At 40.3% G+C, this 13462-nt stretch overlaps 1 protein-coding gene across 1 annotated transcript in view; it reads left to right on the forward strand.

Annotated features, from left to right (window-relative positions):
- frem3 (Fras1 related extracellular matrix 3) overlaps positions 1-13462 on the forward strand; it is a 32692-nt gene that overhangs the window by 16888 nt on the left and 2342 nt on the right. Inside the window, exons 7-23 of the mRNA XM_079264866.1 lie at positions 3436-3585; positions 3670-3879; positions 5868-6065; positions 6163-6327; positions 6606-6788; positions 6865-6995; positions 7951-8109; positions 8222-8525; positions 8616-8747; positions 8839-9170; positions 11591-11783; positions 11880-11984; positions 12309-12436; positions 12532-12666; positions 12776-12902; positions 12984-13171; positions 13257-13403. Of these exons, the coding sequence (XP_079120992.1) occupies positions 3436-3585; positions 3670-3879; positions 5868-6065; positions 6163-6327; positions 6606-6788; positions 6865-6995; positions 7951-8109; positions 8222-8525; positions 8616-8747; positions 8839-9170; positions 11591-11783; positions 11880-11984; positions 12309-12436; positions 12532-12666; positions 12776-12902; positions 12984-13171; positions 13257-13403 (2987 nt within the window). The remainder of the gene's footprint in view (positions 1-3435; positions 3586-3669; positions 3880-5867; positions 6066-6162; positions 6328-6605; positions 6789-6864; positions 6996-7950; positions 8110-8221; positions 8526-8615; positions 8748-8838; positions 9171-11590; positions 11784-11879; positions 11985-12308; positions 12437-12531; positions 12667-12775; positions 12903-12983; positions 13172-13256; positions 13404-13462) is intronic.

Genomic DNA, 13462 nt, shown 5'->3' on the forward strand with positions numbered 1-13462 from the left:
AAGAAAACAAGGATGTTTATATTGTTATCTCATCATAAAAGAACAATTAAGTCATGAACTCTAGACTACATCATAAAAAGCTCCCCCTTCCACATTTCTCTGCTTTTACTGTCTTACTTCTGCATGCTGGAACATTAATGTATGTGTATGTTGCTAACATAGGTATTGAAGTTACGGTACCGATGTTAATGATTGCATAATATACGAAGTACGTGCAAGTAATTCAAATCTTTTCACAGCCCATCCTTTAATTCTGTCATTCTATTATTATTATAATTATTGTGCCATAGTATTTATATGCATATATTCTGTGAAGCGAGATGGATAAACTGCTAAAATTAACCATTTCTATTCCATTGCCGCAGTGAACTTTTCACTGGAAAGGAAATATTTTTTCTCTGCTTTGAGTACTGGTGGACATAGTCCATTGAACACAAACATAAATAAGACATCCAGCTGACCCCTGACAATAGAAATAGGCGCAGAAGTACAAATTAAGGAAGAGTGGCATCATGTGCTTTAGTTTCATTGCTCCAGGTGTTGTTGATCCTGTTGCATTAGCATCCTTTTGATGCACTAAGTTTCTATTTTGAAACCTGTTCACCACTAATCTACAAAAATATGCACAGACTGTACACTCTACACCCTGAGCTCTGTCTGTCTTTTGGATACAGGATAAAGAATGGATAGGGGTTACTGAGGAGAACAATGGCCTTAGTGCATGTGATGCTACACTGTAGTCAGGCACATTAAAATAACTTCAAATCTCACTGTGATTTAAAAGATTTTATCAGTAGCTTAAACAGATAACAGATGTCTCTCCTTTTTTCTCAACCTGTTTGCTGGTCTAAGTGTGCAAAATGATGTGACAGACGTCATTGTTGCAAAAAAAAAATTCCAGTTCGTATTTATATGGATAGGATTTACCGTGTGCTTTTGCTAAATTAAAAGAAACTTTTGCTGATTTACACAAAAAATCTGTTATCTTGTAAATAAGAGCCCAAAACTCAGCAAAATATATGTTGTCAGCATCGTAGTGTAAACAGGGCCTAAAAGGGATAGAGAAGCCATCTTTTGTTTCCAGGGACCAAAAGGCAGGTGGGGAGAAAGGGGGACTATTGTCCACATGACTGGCATGTTTTTCCTCTGTCCCCCTCTCCTTGATGGTATTCAGGAATATGTTTGCTGTTTCCATTCTAGGCATGAGACTCGCATGACTAGAATTTCCAGACTTGGGTTTTTTTTCTGTCTATCAACTCTTAGCAGAGCTAATTTACAACATTAGTCTGAAGTACAATTGAAGTCCCTGTGTAAATAATCAGCTTGCAGTTCCAGACATGTGAAAAGACAAGACAGGATGCCTCAGCCTAAACCTCTATTATGGTTTTACTTCTTGGTGGGTCCTGAAGGAACACCATGCCATAAATTTGGTTCAGTGTCTGTACGTGTGTGTGTGTGTGTGTGTGTGTGTGTGTGTGTGTATAAAACCATCTGCCTGCTTGAGTAAACTTGTGGTTTGGACTTTTGCCAACACTGAGCCTCTATTGTTACTGTATTTGTCTGACTCTTCCTCCCACTGATCCTGGGGTTGCCATGTTGACACTCATTGCCCCTTTTCACCCCCATTTTTCAGCACGATGAAAGCAGAGAAGTGCTGAAAATGTGCCAGAAATCCATCCTCCACTGTTACAGAAACATCTACTAGGTTTGCTTGAGAACAGATCTGTTATTTCTGTTCAAGAATCAAGGGTTGACACACACCCCTGACTAAATCTATGTGTTGCAGGTTATAAAGCAACATTAAGTAAATTACATTTTCACAACAAACAAATACAAATTTTTTTTGTCACATAGCTGCATTTATGATTATGTACCATAAGTACTGTGCAATGTCTGATGGTTAGTTGACAGAGGATGGCCAAGTAATAAATGCAGATTTATTTTGCCCACATATAAAACTGTCTTGTTAATCTACTTACTAAATAACAACTGTGCTTGTTTTGTAACTGTTCAAATTTCCAGTTTTTCAAGTGCAAAAATGACAGTTTACCTCAAGGCCTTATAAGGACCATGAACTCTAAACTACATAACTTCTGATATATTAGCTGCAAAAGGCTTTGCAGCACGAGCACATGTCATGCAATTAACTAAATAAATCCCACAAAAGTCTAGGTAGCTAAAATAGGCAAAAATTTGCCATCACAAGCTAGTTGTATAGTTAGGTGGTGCATGCACAAGAAAAGCTCTCCAAGCTGGTTTCATGACAGAAAATCACACACAAAATTTGCTCATTACTTTCCTTTCAGTCTCCCTTGAAACTATTCTATATGTAAAGGTGACAATGAGCTTCTTGATCTCCTGAGAGTGTTGGCAGAGGCTGTTTCCAAAGCACAAGAGCAGCTGCAGATTTTATTGTCCGGATGAAGCTTTGCCAGAAGTAACACAGATGTATGTGACGTGTTATTTTTTAAAGAAGGCCCTGTGGTGAATGGTTTCCTTTTTTTTTTTTTTTTTTTTTTTTTTTGTTTATTTGTTTGTTTTTTGTCTTTTTAGTGTTTCGTCATTTGTAAAAACATCATATTTACAACAGTTAGAGGTTGTAAATATGATCACTGGCTCAATGTGAAGACATGAAACGTCCTGTTTGCTAATCCTTATCTTTGATCTCCTGACCTATTGATAAATGGATCAGAATTTATCTGAACTAATTACTGCAAACAGAATTTCCTCCAACACTTTGTTAGAAATCAAAGACTACGTTATTAAAAACAAAGTGATTTTTCACAACAGCCCAGATGTTTTCTGTCCAGGATGAACATGATTAATCATCTCTCCTTGTATTTATTCTCCCTTTTTCTCCATTTTTGATGAGAGGTACCTGAATCTGCACATCTGTCAGCTGATCTCTAGGAGCACAGACTGGACACTGAGATGAAAACAACTTTATACAAAAGTGACGATAGACGAATTGACGTTGTGATCCAGGGCTCTGAGTGTGTTCCCTGCATTTTGCAAAGTGCTCGGTTGCCTCTCTGTCACCACCAACCCCTGCCCCCGCTCGATTCTTATCAGCCTTTCTATCATCAAAAAGCAGGAACATCCCTTGACTGTTGCATCATACTGCACACACATTCAAGCACACCCCTCATTCTTCAGGTGTATCTTCAACCCTTTGGCGTTGAGTTCAGACAGAGCCATCTGGATTTAGATAAGTGGGGGAGGAAGGTTGAAGGAGGGCAAGATGAGATGGATGACAGCTCTCTTCCTGTGCTGAGGCAAAAAGTAGGCATTTTTCTCAGCTATGCCAGTCTGTTCGTTGTGCAGCTTTTGCAAACATGCAACTCAAATCTCACTGGAAGAAACTAACTTCCAATGTCCAGGCTTGGTTAATTGCATATTTTGCTTAATAGCTAATATTTCTCATAATCTTTTCAGAGCCTTCGCTATACTTTGGAGAGCCTGAGTATGCTGTGGATGAGAGTTCGGGCTACGTTGAGGTAAAGGTCTGGAGGACTGGTACTGACCTGTCCAAAACTGCTACTGTCACCGTCCGCTCCAGGAAAAGTGAACCTGTTTCTGCAGAAGGTAAAATTAGCAGTTCTTCAAACTCTGAAATGTTGTCATTGTATCAAGCTTTGTTCAGTTATTGGCTTTTTCTCTGTCTGCCAGCTGGACTTGACTATGTAGGCATCAGCCGCAACCTGGACTTTGCTCCCGGAGTGACGATGCAAACCTTTAGGGTGACCATCTTAGATGACCTGGGTCAGCCAGAGCTGGAGGGGCCTGAGACCTTTGACCTTGTCTTGAGGATGCCCATGAACGCTGTGTTGGGAGAACCCAGCAAGACAATCATCACCATCAATGATACTATCACTGATCGTAAGTGTGGACTATTTCATAGTGAATTGAGTCTATAGTGAACAGTTCACAATTAATGAAGGTGTTCTTCTGACAAAAAAAATCCATTATTACTTTCAGATCATGTAATTGTGGGAAAACGCAGAGCAGGAAAAGTTTAATTATGCAGTAATCTACTGCTTATTATGATTATCATTGTTAGTTCATAAGAAATATTCACAAAATTTTGTAAAGGTGTTTAAAATTGCTTGTTCAAGTATGGATCTAATATAGTTTTTTTCACATTTGATTATTACAAAGTCATTCATTCATTTCACTTCTAAATATGTAAATGGTTGCTTTAACCACAGTTTTGTGCTGTTTACAAATTGACAGTAAATATATATCATTAGAAATATTAGGAAAACAAGTCTATGACATTGTCCTGTTTGTAATGGATTAATTCTAGCTGAATAATGTAATATTATCAATTGTTCCAAGTTTAGATTTCAGAGGGTTTAAGCAGTTAAAGATGGATAAACAACGACACACAGGTGGATTGCATTAAGTGAAAGCAGATGAACTAATTAACAGGAATGTGAAGCTAAACTAAATACAGAAGGGAAAAAACTACAAAAAAAGGCAGGAAACCAGATCTATTTACCACACAACAACACTAAACCATGACAGCTGACAACAACCTGATTAGTAGGGCTGTGACAATACACTTTTGTCCCGATTGATTTTTTGGGTGCCGATTCGATTTAAATCGCGATTCTCACAATTCTTTTATATTGCTGATTTTTGTAGATTAAAAACAAAATAAATGTATAAAACTCATTTTTTTGCTTGTAATATCTCTTGATTTCAATTAGAAAAATACAACACAATAGCTAGATCGTCATTCTGCTGCTTTAATGTCCCAGAAGACAAGTAAAAAGATCAATAAAAACAATAAAAATGACAAAAGTTTTATACTGGATTATTTTTATTTGTTTAAAAAAAAAATCCCGATTTTCGATTTTTCGATTCAATTTTCCCACCCCTACTGATTAGTCTTTCTCGTCCTTTATATGTAGCATTCATTCATGCATTCATCTTCTATACCGCTTAACGTCACAAGGAAGCTGGAGTTTGTCCTAGCAGTCATCAGGCGGAAGGCAGGGTACACCCTGGACAGACCGTCAGTCCATCACAGGGCAACATGTAGCACATAGCAACCAAAAACTCTTACCGAGTGATTATTACCCTCTCATTGAGGTCCATTCCAGATGCTTCTGAGAGGGATGTTGACAATAGTTCTTAAGTAAAGGCAACATTTCTTTGCAAAGTAAAATTTTAAGTTGTTATATAACTTTATAATGTAGTGCTTGATCAAGGCTCCTTACAATGACCCTTTGTCCATGGAAATGTATCAGTTAATGCCATCTGAGTGAAGACAGCAGTCCAGTCATGTAGCCTCATTTTGTACAGACAACATTTTGTACAAACATTTAGATTGCTTAACCGATGTAATATTTTCCATTGTGCACAGAAAATTGTGCAAATCTTTTTTGTTGGGAACTTGAGCCTTGTATGATTTTCTTGCAATTTTTGGGGGCAAAACAGAAATCCTCTGGCTTAACACCTGTTGGAATGAAACATTGTTTTTAAAGCACTAAATTATCCTCATCCCAACGTATTTGGAACGGGCTGCAGTCCTGAAAGGCAAAACTGAATGCATCTTAATAAACTAAGTTAAGATGCTGACACAACACAAAAAATATCTTGAATTCATACTTTCTGCTGTGAAACAGAGGTCTAAATAAATCTTTTTCTTTGCTTCTTTGCCTTGTCTCCATTGTCCCTACTGTTTAAAGGGTTATAATCATATTTCATAGCTATACTTCAACACCTTGAAGATAAAGTAATATTATAATCTGCTGTATAACTAAAAATGAGGCTGATAAAGTAAACAAATCACATTACAGTCACTACTGTAAACTTTTGAAGTATTAAATTTAATAAATAGTTGTTGTTTTTTTTTTAAGTCCCAAAGGTTCAGTTTAAAGAAGGGAGCTACAACGTGGATGAGTCAGATGGTGAGGTGAGAGCCACGGTGTACCGCAGTGGAGACATCAGCCTCAGATCCACAGTGCGCTGTTATACCCGCCAGGGTTCTGCTCAGGTCATGATGGACTACAGCGAGAGACCAAATACCGACGCGTCAGTCATCACTTTTCTGCCAGGTTAGACCTCCTTTAACTCCTCTGTCTTTCTTCCAATATCCTATCACCTTCTTTGTAATCTTTTTTTTACTTGCTGCTCCCTTCATTTACTCTCCAGGTGAGTCTGAGAAGCCCTGCACGGTGAGCCTGATAGATGATTTCATCCATGAGGAAGACGAGGAGTTCCGCTTGGTGTTGGGAAGCCCCAAGAGCAAGTCTCCACACGGAGCTTCTATCGGGGAGCAGAAGGAAGCACTGGTCACCATCACAGATGAGAAAGACAGTATGTGCTTGCTAAAATCTCTTTACAAAATACATTGTGAACTATTTTAAAAGAACAAATACACAACAGCATGTTGAATTTACTTTATGCAAAGAAGTTGACAAAGATTAATTAAGAAACTGAACCAATGAAACTGAAAAATCTCCAACTGTAGCTTAAGAACTGACTCCTGTTGTTAAATCTAACGTTAAACCCTAAGATAAACGGCTTTTGACAGTGAAAAAATGTACTAATTTACATATTCATCCTTCGTAAGTCTGGTTTACTTTCTGTTTTAGAGCCTATCATCCGTTTTTCGGAGACAAAGTACAATGTTCGTGAACCCCAGGTGAAAGGGGACGTGTCGACAGTAAAGATTCCGATTCTGCGTTTTGGGGACACATCAAAGGTGTCAGTGGTGAGGGTGCACACAAAGGATGGCTCTGCAACGTCTGGAGAGGACTATAACCCGCTGTCAGAGGGTACGAGAATATCTTTTTAACCTCTCTTAGTGGTTTGAAAAGTTGATCACGGCTTATTAGACTGTATGTCTCTAAGATGTGGAGTTCAAGGAGGGAGAGAAGGAACACTTTGTTGAGATTGACATCCTGTATGACGGTGAAAGAGAGATGAGAGAGGCCTTTACTGTGCACATGAAGCCAGACGACAATATGGTGGCCGAAGTACAGGTGAGTTAAAGGCCACTTTGCAAATGCAAGCAAACTCGCTCACTTAAAGACAAACAGAAACCAGCAGCAAGTTCAGCGTGTGCACAGCACAGTGCTGCAGATCTGCACACGTGAACATGCGTCATGTCATGTCAGACTGTGTTAAAATAGGCAGGCAGCAGCTGGCAATGCTGTCAGCACACCCGAACCACGGTCTTATAAAAAGCTTTTCCCTCTGGAATGAGATGCTGAGGGGAATGTCACCGCAGAGCCAAAGAGAAGACAAACCTATAAACAGAACTGCGACATTCTACCCATACACTCTACATCAGCCGCATACCACTCACGCTACAGAAATAGGTTATCTCCTGCTAAGTTGTTTTGTGCCTCATTATACTGTAATTAAACTGTGAAACCCAAAGAGACCTCTGTGCTCTGCATCAGCTTTTTCTAATAACAGGGAATGTTTGTAACCCCTATTTGGACATACCTAACAAAACTGTCTCTATCACAGACAAACATGTTTGGGAGAACATCAGAATTAAGAAGTGTACACAATGAAAGATACACGGTTTTGATAAAGTCAAAGCAAATAATAATATGAGGAATTAAAAAAAAAAAAACACAGGACAGCCCATGAGATACAAAGTGACAAAACTGAGAAAGAAAACTGGCAAAACACGCAGTAAATGGACCTCAAGAGACAGGATTTGTTTCTTCTCTGCTCAGAGATCCATTGTTTTTAGAATCTGTTCATGTTTAGCCTGTGTACTGGTGGCAAATTTTATGAAATGGTAAAGCCAGTGATCAAAATGAATAATTTCCATATGCTTATTTTAAATATTTTAACACCATGATTTAATAAAGACTGGTTGCAGTGCATTAACTGCATTGCTTCTACACCCCTCTTTAGGGTTTAATGAAGATGTTTAAGTTTTTTAAGTTCAATCGTGGTTAATCTTTTCTCTCTTGCTAGATGAACAAAGCCATTGTGTACATTGAGGAGATGGACAGTGTAGCAGATGTTACCTTCCCTGCTGTTCCCCAAGTGGTCTCCCTGCTCATGTATGATGACACGGCTAAAACCAAAGACAGACCCCACCCCACTAATGGGTATCCTGTCGTGTGTGTGACAGTGAGTGTCATCCTGCTTTCTTTCTTTTTCTAAAGCTCATTAGCGAAACCAGATGATGTGATAATATAATAATAATAATATTCTGCAACCACTTGTTTACATTATTTTCCAGGCCTGCAACCCAAAATACCATGACTTTGATAAAACAGGTTCAATCTGCTCTGTGGAGAACATCAATGACACACTCACCCAGTACCGCTGGCTGGTGAGTGCTCCTACTGGACCAGATGGAGTGACCAGCCCCATGAGGGAGGTGGACACAAACACTTTCTTCACAAACACCAAGTCCATCACCCTGGATTCAATCTACTTCCAAGCTGGTTCTAGGATTCAGTGTGCAGCAAGAGCCTTTAATGCCAATGGAGATGCTGGTCTGGAACTGTCCAGTCCCATTGTTGTTGTTAGCAAAGAGGAAGGTGAGCGGAACAAGAGAAGACTTAGGATCTGGTGGAAATTTATGATGAAATGGAGTCGCACTTGTTTGAACTGACCTTAAATGTTTACAGGTATGTGTCAGCCACGTATCCCAGGAACTGTTGGAGCCGAACCTTTCTCTGCAAAGATCCGCTACACAGGTCCAGATGATCCAGACTTCCCAAACCTCATCAAACTGAACATCAACATGCCTCACATGGATGGTGGGTGGCACATTTTCTTGTTTATTCTTCTTAAATAAGGTTAATAAAATTCCTACCTTGTGTGACAAGAACAAGACTTTTCTCTCATCAGGAATGTTGCCAGTGATCTCCACAAGGCCTTTGTCCAACTTTGAGCTTACACTCAGTCCAGATGGCACACGTGTGGGCAACCATCGTTGTTCCAACCTGCTGGACTTCAACGAGATCCAAACTGGGCATGGCTTCATCACAGATGCAACAAAGAATCCTGAAATCATTGGAGAAACTTCTCCCTACCAGTATAGCACCATCATGCGGTCGACCAATTCCCTTCGCTTCTACAGAAACCTCAACTTAGAGGCCTGCCTCTGGGAGTTTACCAGCTACTATGACATGTCAGAGCTGCTGAACGACTGTGGAGGTTCCATTGGCACTGACGGACAGGTAGGAAGCAACTTTTAATTTGAAAAACTAGACCAACTAACTAACTAACTAATAACTATAACCAAGGCAATCATGCCCTTTTTTGAGATTACTGCCAATACTGTGTGCAGCTGGTCACAACTCAGATACCTTCACATATGCAGTTTACATAATATAATTCACTCAGTTTTTAGTTTCAATATGGTAGAAAATGTTTTTTCCCTTTTCACATATGGGTTTTGCCTTTTTGGTTCAGCTTGATGACCACTTTAACTTGCCACTGTTCCTCTTTGGTAATTTACACACACTAAAAAACGACTTTGTTTCCAGTGATGGTTGGACTCTGCCATGGCTGTCCTTTGTCATCAATTTTTGTTCATATCTTTAATGACCAGGATTTACAGGCACAGCTGAGGTGTTGAGGGGTCTGGTTTGGTTGCCTCAGGGTTGGACCTCTGCTTTTTGCAGATGATGTGGTTCTTGTTTGCTTCAACTCCCTCTGAAGCAATTCAAAAATAAGTGTGAAGCAGGTGGGATGAGGATCAACATCTACAAATCTGAGACCAGGGTCCTCAGCCAGAAGAGGATGGGGTGTCAAGGTTGGAAATGAGATCCTACCCCAAGTGGGGGAAACATATATCTTGTGATCTTGTTTAAGAGTCGAGGTAAAGATGGGCAGGCATTTTGGTGCAGCATCAGTAGTGATGCAAACTCTGCATCAGTCTGTCACAGGGAAGAAGGATTGAAACCAAAAGGTGAAGCTCTACCTCAATCAGTCAATTTATGTTACTACCCTCAACTGTGGTCATGAGTTGTATGTAGTAACTGAAAGACCTCAATGAGTTTCCCCTGCAGGGAGGCTGGGCTCTCACTTAATAGATATGGTGAGAGGCTTAGTCATACAGGAGTGGTTCAGAGTAGATCCTCTGCTCCACCACATGAAAAGGAGCCAGATGAGGTGGCTTGGCAAATGGTCAGGATGCCTCCTGGACACCTCCCTGGGAAGGGTTTCCAGGTACATCCCAGTGACTAGAAGGAGGCCCCAGGGAAGACCTAGGTCATGCTGGAGGGGTTATTCTGGCCTGGGAACGCCTTCGGATTCCAAAGAGAAGTTTGAATAATTCAACTTGGAGAGGGAGGTCTGGTTCTCCCTCTGCTCAGGCTGTTTTTTGTTTGCCACTTTGGAGGAATAGAAAGCTCAGATTTAAGCCTTTTTTTTAACTACTACTAGAGAAGAAAAGTAATACAAGTATTTTCTCTTGTTTTGACTATTTATGAGTGGGGGGGATGTATGCTGGGTAGGAGGTTTTTATCATTTCTTTTTTAATAGTGCGTCATATCTTCTTTTTTGGGGGGAGATCAACCACTACAGGGATTACTGTACCACCTAGTGGTACAATGTGGTATTGCAGGAAAATGCAGTCCATTACCAAAATATCTTTGCTGCATAGAGCACTGACATATTTTTAAATATCTGGATTGATTTTCTGAAAGTTAATTTTGTTAAACTGTTGATGTCTTCAACATTTCTTTTCTATAAAGAGCTCCTTTAATGTTAATAACTTCTAAAATCCTCTATTTTAAGAGACATGCATTATTCCCCTTGGAGACACTAAATCGCTCACAGTACAATTAATCTTTAACACTGTTTTATTTGTATTCTTATTGTTACCAGAAGTAATTTTCATTCTGTGCCAGAGTTTTCTTCTTTGTATTCATAAAAAGTGAAACAGTTCATGCAATTCTAAAAACAAAAATGAAAGAGGCAATTATTGCCTTTTCAATGCAGGCTTTCATTTTTTTTTTTTTTTTATCAAAAGAAAATTTATCTTCCATTTCTGGCATTTCTAAAATAGATTTGTTCAAAACCATGTGACATTTCTCTCTAACTGGGAGGCAATTATGATTCAAAATGGGCATTAAAAACCAAGAAAACAGTCCATCAAAGTAGGTTTTGAACCTGTTCTTGCTCCGAGCTTACTAAAGTCTGAGAACAGCAACTTGTAACCAGCGAGCTAATTTGTACTTCATGTTTACAACCCGGCAAGCATTTACCTCGCCAATACAAAATAAAATAATGTACTAGGGATGTATGAGGCACCTTTTCCAGTTAGGCTACTGCCTGACGAAACTCCTAACAGATGGCTTGCCAACAGCATTCATTTTCTTTGAGTACACCCATATTTTTAGGGTCCTATTTTCTCCTCTTAAACCCCTTAACCTCTAACCCTAACTCTAACCTTGCTGTTAAGCTGTGACCCTTTGTGATTTTGTAACACTGACCTAAAATCAGAAATATATAAGTATAGGAATAGATATTGGACTTTTCCAACTAAAGCTTCTAGCGGTTGCCATATCACAGAGCTTGTTGGAGACAAATTTTTTTAAATGAATTTTGCTGAACACTTCTCACTATTATCCTTGCTGTCCCACTCATCCAGGTGCTGAACTTGGTCCAGTCTTATGTCACTCTGCGTGTTCCTCTGTTCGTGTCTTATGTGTTCCACTCTCCTGTGGCTGTTGGAGGCTGGCAGCACTTCGATCTGCAGTCAGAGCTCAAACTCACCTTTGTATATGACACAGCTATTCTGTGGCAGGATGGCATTGGCAGTCCACCTGAAGCTGAACTACAGGGTATGTTTCAATAGTTTTCCTCTTGTTCTTATGGTTGTAAATAGATGTTTACATATTTGTGAAGATTTATAAAAACTTTGTTCTTTGCACTCACAGGAGCCATGTACCCCACCAGCATGCGTATAAATGGGGAGGGCCGGATCGTGGTCAACTTCAAGTCCGAGGCTCGCTTCAGGGGACAGTTTGTTATGTCTCATCCAGGTATGAGGGTGGCGCCGACATGCTTATATACATACCCTAAACCCATCCTGTGGGGTCATTTTATACACGCAGCCGAATATTGGGTTACGCTGTGGCCCACATCCTCTCTTCATCTATTTCTGGAGTTCCGCCTCAGGGGTCTTCCTGCGTGAAAGTGCCAGAGGTCATTAAAGCAAATGTCAAAATGACCCTGCAGCATTTACAGTCAGGCGGCAAGTGACATGAAACAATGCAAGCGATACTTCTGTAAATGTGGATGTAGCGGTTAGCTTAGATTGGGCCAAACGCAGCTGTTAATGTTTATGACTGTATGCTTATGTTAAGGAACCAGTGTGTCATCCATGGTGATGTGTGCTGACCACCCTGGGCTGACGTTCACACTCGCCCTGGTCAGGACGGAGCCAACGTATAACCAGCCCATGCAGCAGTGGAGTTTCGTCTCAGATTTTGCAGTGAGCCGTTATTCTATGAAAGCATTCATGAAGCACGAAAGCCATGCAACTTTCTCTTTTATCATAAAGCACTGATGCATTTGTATGATATTCAGGTACGTGACTACTCTGGGACCTACACTGTGAAGATGGTTCCCTGCATCGCATCGCCTAATGGAGAGTTCAGCATCCCTCCTGTCTGCCACCCCAGGGAACCACTTACTTTTGACATGGACATTCGCTTCCAGCAGGTTAGACTTCATATCCTGATATACTTTCCAGTTTGGGTTCATGTTGACTTTTCACCTTTAATCGCACCCCAAACCTTTATCTGTCTGATGTATATACTACAATCTCTAGGTGAGTGATCCAGTGGCGGCTGAGTTCAGTCTGAACACTCAGATGTTCTTGCTGTCTAAGAAAGAGCTGTGGTTGTCTGACGGCTCCATGGGTTTTGGAGAAGGAACTGATGCTGCTTTTTCAGAAGGTAGTGTACTACTGCAGCCTAGTGGTTGTAAGTGAGATTACAACATGATCCCGCTTAAAATCTGACTTCTCTCTGCTTCAGGTGCCATGATTTACGGCCGTGTGATGGTTGACCCTGTGCAGAACCTGGGTGACTCATTCTCCTGTAGCATTGAGAAGGTTTTTCTGTGCACCGGAGCAGACGGCTATGTCCCCAAATATAATCCCACTAATAAGGAGTATGGCTGTCTGGCAGATGCTCCATCTCTGCTTTACAGATTCAAAATATTGGTAAGGGGCCAGAGGGTGAGAATTTGAGATATTGTAGAAGAAAAGTGGTCGTTAAATCTAATTTTGGTGTGAATCTTTTCTGCAGGATAAGGCCCAGCCAGAGACTCAAGCTTCAGCATTTGGTAATGTAGCTTTTAAGGCCATACTGGCTCAGGACTCACCAGGAGCTATGCCTCTGGTCAGACAACCAGGCTCAGACGGCTTCACACTATCTTCCTCTCCACTCTTTCAAGTCAGTATGATTCTCAGACACATTGTGTTCACAGATTGCATTAAAACTGTAGGGAACAT

The sequence above is a fragment of the Telmatherina bonti genome (assembly GCF_933228915.1).
Source record: "Telmatherina bonti genome assembly, chromosome: 3".
Classification (NCBI taxonomy): Eukaryota; Metazoa; Chordata; class Actinopteri; order Atheriniformes; family Telmatherinidae; genus Telmatherina; species Telmatherina bonti.